At 31.8% G+C, this 11,748-nt stretch overlaps 2 protein-coding genes across 2 annotated transcripts; both read right to left on the reverse strand.

Annotated features, from left to right (window-relative positions):
- Window positions 1-5,321: 5,321 nt before the first annotated feature.
- HELRODRAFT_170791 (hypothetical protein) lies at window positions 5,322-7,179 on the reverse strand (the record flags this gene model as incomplete). The annotated part of the gene is made up of 4 exons (XM_009016623.1): window positions 5,322-5,353; window positions 5,588-5,642; window positions 6,441-6,545; window positions 6,850-7,179. 4 exons carry the CDS (start codon window positions 7,177-7,179, stop codon window positions 5,322-5,324), a joined length of 522 nt encoding a protein of 173 aa, XP_009014871.1.
- Window positions 7,180-8,618: 1,439 nt separating this feature from the next.
- HELRODRAFT_170792 (hypothetical protein) lies at window positions 8,619-10,644 on the reverse strand (the record flags this gene model as incomplete). Its single annotated transcript, XM_009016624.1, has 3 exons — window positions 8,619-8,696; window positions 9,126-9,562; window positions 10,608-10,644. The coding sequence occupies 3 exons, from the start codon at window positions 10,642-10,644 to the stop codon at window positions 8,619-8,621; spliced, it is 552 nt and encodes a 183-aa protein (XP_009014872.1).
- Window positions 10,645-11,748: the final 1,104 nt, after the last annotated feature.

Consider the following 11,748-nt stretch of genomic DNA (forward strand, 5'->3'; position numbering starts at 1 on the left):
TGAGGATGAAGATGGTGATGATGATGACGACGATGGAAGAGGCAAAAACAGAGCTAGAGAAGCTGACTGTTGATGAATTTTTTAAAGTTTTCACTCAAGTTAATAATTGTTGTACAATTGTTATTATTTTCAATTAGCATTTAAAAAGAAAATTTTGTATTAACATATGAATTTTCACACAAACAAAAATTACTGAATAGTCCAAAAATGGTTGGCATGATTTCTTATCATCGATTAACCTTATTTCTTATAAGCTCAGCCATTTTACTCTCTTCTACGTCATGAACACATTTGCTGACGTCATCATCTACGCGAATGACTTCGTAGCGGAAGTTGACTTCTTTCGATAGTTCTCGCAAGAAATCGATGGCGTAACCATGGTGACGGTGGCCGAGGTCGGAGGAAACGGAAAGAGGTTCTTCCTGTTGCAAAATGGCGAAACGTTGTTTTAAATAACTTGCGAGTGTGAGATGCAATAATGATTATTTCTAATCTATTTCCAGGTTATAATATTTTGTGTTTAATCGTTAAGAATATCAATAACTTGTAATTTAATTAATTGGAAGTATGTTCTTCTTGGTCACTCTCTCTCTCTCTCTCTCTCTCTCTCTCTCTCTCTCTCTCTCTCTCTCTTCATAATCTTAGTCTCCTCTTTTCTTTGTTTATAATTAACAGCATCTTAATTCCAATGAGATATAAAGAAGTGAAGGTTGATGTATTGAATTTATTGACAGTGAAATAAAAAGTTAATTCGATCGAACGCAATAGCGGCTCGGGCAATGTTGTTGTTGTTGCCGTTGTTGTTGTTGTTGTTATTTGGCTTGTACCATCGTGACTTACGGAACAGTTAGTTTAGTTGTTGTTAGTTAGTTGTGGTTGTTTATATTTTGTTAGTTGTTGTTTAACAATTGTGTTAATTTTATTGCAGTTGTTGCACGTTAGTTTTTAAATTATTGTTCTCGTTAGTTGCATATTATTGTTACTTATTGTTGTTCATTCCGCTTAATTTTCCTGTAAAATGCATATAATTTTGAGCGTTTTAATAGCGGGTTTAAACATTATAAATAGTTGCGTATTTAGTTTATAAATAATGTTGTAACAACACATAATGTATGATAATGTTAATTTTCTACAATGTTTTCTCTTCTTCGTTCGATGGCTCAAATTCAATTATTTTCTGTCATAAAATATTTGAACAAAATATGAACTAAAGTCTGTCTACTAACAATATAAATGTTTTAAAGATCGCCATCTTTTTGCCGCTTACTTCAATTTTATCTTTGTTCAAATATTTGGGATTTCCACTAAGATGCACTCATTTCAACACACAGCCGGTTTAATGAATGAGTGAGTAGTCTAATGAAGAAAGCGGTGAGGACGGTGATGAGTGAAATGATGACGAAGACGATGAAAAAATTTAATAAAAATTTTTTTGCACCTCAAAGTGAGACAATAAAGGCGATTAGGAAGGTGATGATTAAAACGATGATAAAAGTGATGATGGAGGTGATAATTACACGTGATTACCTAACAAGCAGGCCTCGTTAGTTTCAGAGAGAACTTGTCCACCAAAATGTTCTCGAGCAAAATGTGTTAAAAATTCAACATGTTCTTCTAATTTACTCCGACGTTCTTGATTTTTATTTGTTTTATTTTTTTATTTTTTCCAATCGCTGACAACAAATCTATGAAGTTGTTGTCGTTGCTACAGTAGATTGAACCCAATCACATCAAACAACAACAATGTCACTCTCAACAACGACATCAACAAAATCGCATAATATTTCATTGTAACAACAATTCCAGCAAGCATAGCAACATCACAAACATCAGTGCAACAGTTGCAGCAATGACAAAATTATTTTAGTGTTGTCGGGACAATGGAGGTAACAAAAAATAAAAGCGGAAGCCATGAAATAATTTGTGGCGGCAGAACAAGCCACGCAAAAACAAAAGCAAGAAATTGAACAATAGTAACATGTTGGACGCAAAACTTTCATTTCAAAGCAGTTTTTGCATCTATTGATTTTTTTGCGCCGCATTTTTAATAACAAAAGCAACAGTTTTGACAAAAAAAATCATCATTTGACGAGAAAACACTATTTTTTCAATTCACTAATTTACATTTGAAAAGATAAAAAATAGACAACGTCAAGAATCCTATAAACAACAACGACATTAAAAAACGTCAACGATAACAGATTAAGCAACAATAACAACATCGAAGTGAAGACATCAACAATATCAAAAACAACAAAATTAATTTAAAATAATAAAACATTACGGCAAAAACATCACTGCATAAACTGCAGGGCATCATAAACAAGAACGTACAAACAGTACAAAGCAGACGAAGATGTCCAAACAAACAGTAAAGTATAAACAGTACACTCCAAGTAGTACACTTTGAATAGTACACTAGTACACATCAAATAGTACAGTACAAACAATAATTTTGTCGTTCTTACATCAACGTACAGTATGATTTTATTGGAACATCAAGCATGTATGCCGAGTTAATAAAGGTTATTATCGTGAGTATCTTCAAAGCTGCACATTCATTTCTCAGTAACCAGCCCAATTTCTTTATGTTCCTTCAATTGCTACTGTTCCTTCCATTCTATACATGTTGTCATAATTTTATTGTTGTTATTTTTATTGATTTCTTTGTTTATGTTTTGCTGATGATATGCTTGTTGATGTAATGGCTGATGATGTTATGCCTGTTGGTGTTGTTGTTCGTGATGTGGTTGAGATTGATTCTGTTGTTTGAACATTCGATAGAAACACATACATGCATCCAAGAGTAATACTGCATTTTTGTATGAATCTGTCTTTCAACTGATTGTGCTAGATGGCTGGATGTTGTTCTTTGTCTGGTTGGAAATTTTCGTAGACGTTTTTGTTGATTTTAAAATAAGTTATTCTATAAGTTTAAAAATGATGACAATTCTTTTGCCCATTACTGTTTTTTTATATTTGCTTTTATTGTTTTTATTGTGAGATATTGTTGTTAAGAAGTTTACTTTGAACTGACGTCTTCCTTCAGTGCCCTGCATCGTGATGAACTGAATAAATTGTTAGTGCGATAGGAGCTGTCATAAGCGAAATATAAGAAGGAGATTGCGTACAAGTCTCATTTGGAATTGTAATGTAACATTTGAGTGCAGCTACATTAACTGATACCCGTAAATAATGGTTATTTTTATTTTAGGTTTCCATGAGTTAAGGTTTATTATGAATCGTTAATATTGCTTAATGTTTCTTATGAATAAATAATAGCATAAAATATTTAAAAATAATTTTAAACGAATAAATGATTTTTTTTTCTAAAGGTTCAACTTTAAGTAATATACCTAAAAACTAAATTTAAAAATTTAAATTTGTTGTTGCAAATTTCATCTCAAATAGAGTAGTCCAAAGTATTTTCGATTGACATATTACAAAAATATCAGATTTGCATTTGAAAAATAAAAACTTGATGCTTTTTTGCACGTAGAAGAGAAGTTTCAACGTCATTATAGATGATTATATCGGAAACAGAAAAATAGAAAAAAAAAGAAAAAAAAGAGAAAAAATCGAAGGAGAAGAATTGTCAATATGAGATGAACCCTTGTGTCTCATCATTTGCACTGAGATTAGTTCAATATTATCTGGTTCCTATGGCATATCGTTTGATTCCTTCATTTGTAAAACATCCAGTTTATTTATTAGAAAATGTTTTGAAATATTTCAAATTTTTTTTCACTGATTAGTTTTACACTTTTTTTTTATAAAATCTTGAAATGTTCCGGCCACGACAAAGTGAGTCTGTTAATTGCACTTATATATTATTATTTAAACTTCTCAAAAATCACAAAAAAAATTAGAGCTAGAGGATGATGATGCTGACGACGATGACAACTTTTCTAACAACATTAACAAGAACAAAAACCGAGCGAGCAAGCAAGCAGAGATTTGCAAGAGAAAATATTTCTGGAGGACATCCCTCCAGGGACTGACAGGAATCCACGTTCATCCTTCGATCCATAGCTATAAACGAAATGAACGTTTATAAGCGTGCGTCGGTACAGACACGTACAAAAATATAAACGTTTATACAAAAATAAAAGTCTGTGTTTAATTTATTTTATATTGTTGTATTCACAATTATCATTAAAAATTGCTCATAAACAAAATTTACTAAATTAATAAAAATACAGATTAAATACATACATGCATTTAAAATATACAATGCTTGAATTCATATATGTATATATATATACAATATTGTATGCTTATTTACGTTGTTATGTTAATTCATCAAAATAACCGGCAAACTCATTTCAAAACATAAATTTGACCAACTTTCGAAGTGACCACTACGAAGTTAAGGTCAGCCTTATTTGTGTTGACGTCACCGATGCTTGTAGATGTCATGATGTTGTTGTTGATGTTTTTGTTGATGTCGCTAAAGTTGTTGCTGATATCAATGTCTTTGTTGTTGAGGCTCGTCGAAGAGGTATCGTACAGAACAAGTTTCGACGGTTCCTGATCTGATGTGGATGATTTCCAAATGCCCATCTACTGCACGATAAAGGGAAGTGCTTGTCATTCATGTGTTGGCCAGTTTGTGTGTTGGTCATTTATGTGCTGGTCACTTTGTGTTTGGGTGTTGGTCAGTTCATGAGTGAGTTGTAAGTGAGTGGGTTAGTAAATGAGTTAATGATATTTTTAAAAACAATCAGTTGAACATATTAGTGAATGATCTGATAAACCACGTAAACATTAATAAGAAAACATATAAATGTACAGAAAGCTATACCAGCAAAAAGATTATTGAATGATAACTGAAACTTTGGATGTTTCAATAAAACAGTTATATCAACACGAACAAAAATATTAAAAAATTGTCGACATAAGCAACATTAACTAACATCAAAAATTACACTGCCAAAAATAACAACCCTAAAATTTACAGTTACACCAACATCAATAGCATCATCGCATCAATAACAAAGGAACATCGACCAACATAGTTTCATATAGTTGCCATAAAATACGCCATTCTCATTGCAAGCGGAACAAATTATCACGAACGTTTTAAATTTTTCGGAAGTGAGTTTTTTAAAAGTTTTAAGTTTTCTTCAAATTACAATTTTCCTCTATTTGTGCATAAAAAACTAAAAAAATATTCTCAAAAAAACTTTTTTAATACATTTTTTTAAAGAAAAAACGCGTGTGATTTTAATTTAAGTTTACTATTATGTTGGAAAGTTTTAAGGGAAGGAGTTCTTGAGTGTCGGTGATAAAATTTAAAAGTATGTCGGGCTTTATTCCTTTTATACTGTTTCATGGTTCCTGCCATATGCGCCTGCAATTAATTGCATACATTAAGTGTTGTTATTAAATCAATTTTATTGGCCGCTATTGAAAATCCATTTCTCTTCAATCATTCATTACCACGTTTCTTTAAAGTTTGAAACTATCTCTGTTTTGCTAAGCCACCATCATTTTTTTCAAATTAGTTGTTAAAAAATGTTATTGTGTTTTTATTATTTTATTGCATTTTAAAAATAAATTTAATTTAATTTATCTGTCTGGAAACTTTTTTTCCCAAAACTTTGATGCCGGTTCAAGCAAAATGCAATCGTGAATTCTACCTAATCCGCGAATAAATAAAACGAAATTGTGTTGGTCAAAATTGAAAGCCTTAGAAATTAAAAAAGACTATAAAAAAGTAATAAAAAAACAATAATGATAAAATTAAAATGTTAATTTATTGTTGGGTATTTTTTAAAAAATCGGCAAAATATCACTTCGTCAGAACATTTTGGTTCATTATTCATTGCGAATATATATACATATTTATCAGTCAATCCAGTAGGAGCTTTTAAAAATATCAAAAAATAAAAATGAGCTTTGATTCTTTTACTAATGAAATGCGGAATACGACTAACAAATTTATAATTTTATTAGGCATAGAGTTCAAAATATTTTGAGTAGGTAGAGAACAACAAATCATGCTAAAAATGTAACTGGCTATCAAATAAGATTGTGAAGTTTGATTGATCAGTTAGATGGTGGATGAGTGGATGGAAGGATGGATGGATGTGTAGAAAGGTGGATGGATAGATGGATGGATGGATGGTAGGGTGAAGCGGAAAAGTTGAATGTGTGATCGTAAGAATTAAATGTTTACCTATTTTTAATGTCCATTTAGCTGATTCGATGTTTACAAACATATTTATGCCATGCTTTTCTTTGTCAGTCTCCCACCCCATCAAAATTTTATATGAGATATTGCACACAAATGGTGTTCAAAGCAAAAAATGTAAAAAAAAATCAATTATCTATTAGCAGGTATATTATTTTAAGTACGCCAAATTTAACGAGCCAGTCAAACACAAAGCAAACACAATGAGTAAGCAGCAGATCAAATACACAGCAGATACACCGACTTTTTTGAAGCCATTCTCTCTGAGCCACAGAACGTCAAGGAAGTAACCGACCCTGCTTCCATCTTTCAGAAATTTCAACTGACCACTTTCTGTTTTTTCCGAGATCTGAGAAGAAATTATTTGAAGAGTTTGTTGGTGTCTGCGTCCGTAGTAATATAACTAAATAATAATATTCTAATGTAAAACTGAAACTAGTAATAAGAATGAAAAATCGATCATAAATTATTGGGTTATTAGAAATCCTGAATTTAACTCATTTCAACTCATTACTTCAGGGGCTTGAGTTTCATCAAAAATACTATCAGCTTTTCAACGCCGTTTTTGCCAGATATGTTGGAGATAAAAAAATAATGAAAATAAAAAACTGGAAGGCTGTGTGATCTGAATGGGAGATACGACAAAAAATTACTTTCAGCCTGATGCTATTTATATCCTGTTGGCCTTTCCACGTGCAATTATGACGTAATGCATACGTCATCATTATGGCTCTGTAGAGAGTTAGCAAGGAATCTTTAATCAACATGACGTCAGTGTTGGAGAACTTGTTGAATGGTGGCAAAGAAGATGTCGTTGATGGCGTTGATTGAGTTGACGCTGGAGTCGAGGATGATGATGATGGCGATAGTGGTGGCGAGTGTAGCTGGTTTCCCAGCTGTGTGGTTATGAAGTTGACTCCAGTGTAAGCGAATGGTGTTGGGTCAAAGTTCAGGGGATCCTGCAAACAGATCATTGTTGACATGTTAACCCGCGCGCATAAAGCAAAATATCATTACTTCGGGATATGCTTGAATGTACACTCTCGCTCCATGAATACGAAAAATTTCATCTTGTCTAATAAATAAAAACGAAAGGAAATTATTACCACACTACTCGCTGGCCTTTATAAACACTTCAACAAGAATTTGTAACGATAGTTTTAAAGTCTCTCAAAGCAATTTTTATGTAAAAAATTATAGATTCATTTGTTCAATAATGTTAATTTTTATTTTATAATTAAGTACGTTTGCTGTTCTGCTAAATTGTTGTTTAAATGAAAATAAAGTGCAAGAAAAACATATTTTATGAGGATGGATTGTTGCGAAGGATCAGTTTTTAAAACAAAAGCCACAAAAAATAGGAAAATAAACGAGTGAAGTTTCTTTCCTGGGAGACAGAATGATGGGGGTTTAACTTTTCATTCTTTTCTTACAACTACAACAAACAAATAACAACAACATTAAAAATCATTGCATAAGCAACAATCCTGTACATGACACGACGACGACAACAAAAGCAGCAACAACAAAAACATCAATAGTAAAAACATTTTCCGAAATATCAAAGACAAACAAAAGCTTTTCTAACAACATAATTATTAAAACAAGGTGATAACAATTTTCATTTAAGAAAAATCCTAGTAACCTAACTTAGATAATAATATAACGTAAGCTAATTGGATATTAAAAAGTAGAGAAACACTGTACGACGACGACAACAACAAAAGCAGCAACAACAAAAACATCAATACTAGAAACATTTTCCGAAATATCAAAGACAAACAAAAGCTTTTCTAACAACGATATTATTAAAACAAGGTGATAACAATTTTCATTTAAGAAAAATCCTAGTAACCTAACTTAGATAATAATAAAACGTAAGCTAATTGGATATTAAAAAGTAGAGAAACACTTGTGTTCGTACATAAGTTGAGACTGAAGAGGATTTAATTAAAAATACGGGCTTGGTTTGTTGCTTGGTTAGTTGGTTGGTTGCTGGTTGGATGGTTGGTAGGTTGGTTGGTATGTTGGTTGGTTGAATATTTGGATGGTTGGTTGGCTGGTTGGTTAGATGGCTCGTTGGTTGGATGTTTATAACATAACGCATTAGTGAGCTTTGATTCCTCGGATTTGCATATAAATTACTTCTTAACTAGTAAAAAAAACAAGGATGACAATTATTTTCGTGGCCTCCGCGAACGTTATTTATAAATAGGTTGCTACTTTACGACAATACCTGTGCACTCTATGACAAAAATTTATTTATTTTTCTCATAGAAAGTGTTTGTTTTGTGAGCTTTTTATTTATCAAATGGTTGTTTTAACAGTTTAAATTACAAAATAATTGTTGTCTACAAATATTAATAATTTAAATCAAAAACAATTATTTATTAATTATAGTTGGACTGAAAAAAATACTAAATTAATTGCAATAAAAAGAACCCACGTAGTTCAGCATGATCCAGTTCTGCCTGTTGGTCAGTAAGCTCAGCTTAAGGGCCTGTTTCATTGAAATTGTTGCAAAAATATTTCTACAAAACATTTCATACACTTCTATTTGTTAATAATTCAATTAAATAAAAATGTTATTAATTTTTTTTTACAATCATTGTTAATATTCAGTTTGGATTGGTAAGATTATCTAATAGTCTAGGCGTCTGCTCCCGCTCATGCAATGTTTGGGTCGGCGTCATTTACGTGCGATATTTGTGTTGCGCAGTTTCACTAAATAATTTTACTGTTAGGTTTTTTAAAGATACTTGAGATTCAGTAAAACTTTGATTTTATGATAAATTGAAAGTTGTTTTCTGTCATTATGAACAGTAATTGCAGATGGGATTAATGGCAATGGCACGTTAAATTTCCATCCTGCAAATTTATTATATTTTCAGTATTAGTAAACAGAAAGAAGCATATTTGATGTACTAACTTCACTGAGAATCATCTGAACGTTGAGGAGGTTGTCGAAATTGATCAAAACGATCGTCGCGATTCTCAAATTTCTCACTTCCAATAAAATATTTTTAATTTTTCCTTCAATGGATATTTTTTCATCAGCGAGAACATTTTCAACAGTCTTGTCATCCTCCTCTGCCACAAAATTTTCCATCATTCGGTCGCCAGCCTCAGTAGCTGCATCTCGCTTCAGGCGGTCATTGAAGCTGCTGTCGTGGCTTCTAACCTTTCGTTGAACTTCTTCATAATAATCACCTTCATCATAATTGTTGTTGATACTGTGTTGTTGCTGTTGTTGTTGGTTGGTTTTTGTGTTCGTCGATTGGTCGGTGCTCATGATTTGGTCTGGTAGAATCCAGACGGTTGTTTTGATGTTTGGTAGTTTAGAGAGCTCCTGGACGGCGTTGCTACCTGGAAAATTAAGTGTCATTCAAATTTTTTCTAATTTAATTGTTAAAAATAATAATAAAATTTAAAATTTAAAGTTAAATAATTTTATGAAAAATTTAAATTTGGTAGTAAATATTTTCAAAAAGTAATTAATTGCAATAATTTATTAAATGTTCTGTCATGCTTCCGTAATATATCGCGAAATATTTGTAACTTTTTTACTTTTTATCTTTTATCAGAAAAAAAGATCGTTTTTCGAAATATTTTGAGTGCTTATAGTTGTAAATATAAGTAATATCACATGCGCATTTTAAATTGAAAATTTATGCAATGAAAATAAACATTCAAAGACGTATAATACATTAAAATACTCAATATTTTTAACAACAGTTAGAATAAAAACGTTCTTATTTGCAATATTAAAAAATGGTCTTGAAGAAACATTAAAATCTTTTTTTTCACAATTTTTTTAAACCAAAGACCGGAACTAAGTAAAAAATTTTTGTTAGGAAGCTTTTTTATATAATATAAATCATATTAATATTTTTCGCAGTAGCAAATATAGTAGTAGCAGTAGCAGCAGTAGCAGCAGTTGTAGTACGAGTAGTAGCAGCAACAATATTTGTTGTTAAAAGCAATAAATTACTTTGTAAATCTTTATTAAATGTCTTGCTGATTATTTTTCGGAGGTATGAGTTATGACCGAACCAAGAAGGGGACAAGTAATTTTCACTGGCTCACAAGAACGATCACATGGTGAAGAAAAAAAATGTTGTCATCATTTTGTATTATCATCTTCATCGTTGTTGTCGTTATCATCTAATCATGATCGTCATTAATCATGTTACATCATCATCGTTATAGTCATTGGCATCATCATTTTCGTCGTTTTGTATCATCATCTACAATTACAAGAGTCATTGGCATCATCATTGTCTTCATTATGATAATATATCGCAGCGAATGTTTATCATTTTCAGTTTTAATCACTATTACCTTTGTCATCGTTATTGCTGTTATCAATAACACTTTCATCATTTGCATCATTATCGTCTTCGTTATAAACCTGCAATCCTGAGTGTTATCAGCTTCGCAAACCCCATCATCATCATCATCTTCATAATCACTATCATCACTACCACTATCATCATCATCTTCTTCATTATCATCATCATCACCATCATTATCATCACCATCATTATCTTTTTTTTCATAACCATCATCATCATCATCCCCATCATCAATATCATCGCCTTCTTTTTCTTCATTACCAACATCATCACCTTTTTCATCATCCTCATCATCATCTCCATCATCTTCACCATCCTCTTCCTTATTATTTTCAGCCTCAGCAGCAGTAGCAATGACGTCATAATCCTCATAATCACCTCGCCATTGATATTGATGCCAACGTTGTAATGGGAGTCTGAGATTCGTATTATTTATAACCATCACAATCACCATTACAATTAATAACGTCGTCATCATTTTCGTCGTCTTCATCATCATCGCCATCGTCTTCATCATCGTCATCATCATTGTTGTCGTTGCTGTCATTATCATCATCATCATCATCGCCATCGTCATCACTTTCCCTATCATCACCTTTTAGTTATAATATTATTCACCACTACTACCACTACTACATCACCACTACCAATATCATCATCATCATCATCATCATCATCATCATCATCATCATCATCATCTCCCTTCCCATCATCATCATGACAGTCTAACAAAGCACACTAATCCAGCGCTCAACCGGCGTGCATTTTCATTTTCATCTACAATCCCTCAACAAGTGCTGCCTTATAATTTTTTTTATCATAATTTCATAATAATTATAACAACAATAATAATATTAATAAGAATAATAGTATTAATATTTATAATAATAATGCAACTATAATTAATTTACAACAATAATATTAGCAACAACAACAACAACATCATTCGTATGCAATCATCATCGGTAAAATTGTTAGGTTACCAAAGAAGCGTTTAGGCTTTGATTTCGTCATCGTTACCACATTCGGTATTTTTGCACATGCATCAAAACATCATAACATCAAAACATCATATGGCGCTCTATAAATTACTCGCATTCAATAGCTGATCATCGACGCCATCAGTGGCGGATCAAGACAACGTTGACGTCATCCTCCTCCTCTTCCTTCTCTTCCTCCTCCTCTCCTTCTCCTTCT

Source organism: Helobdella robusta (genome assembly GCF_000326865.2).
Source record: "Helobdella robusta unplaced genomic scaffold HELROscaffold_19, whole genome shotgun sequence".
Taxonomy (NCBI): domain Eukaryota; kingdom Metazoa; phylum Annelida; class Clitellata; order Rhynchobdellida; family Glossiphoniidae; genus Helobdella; species Helobdella robusta.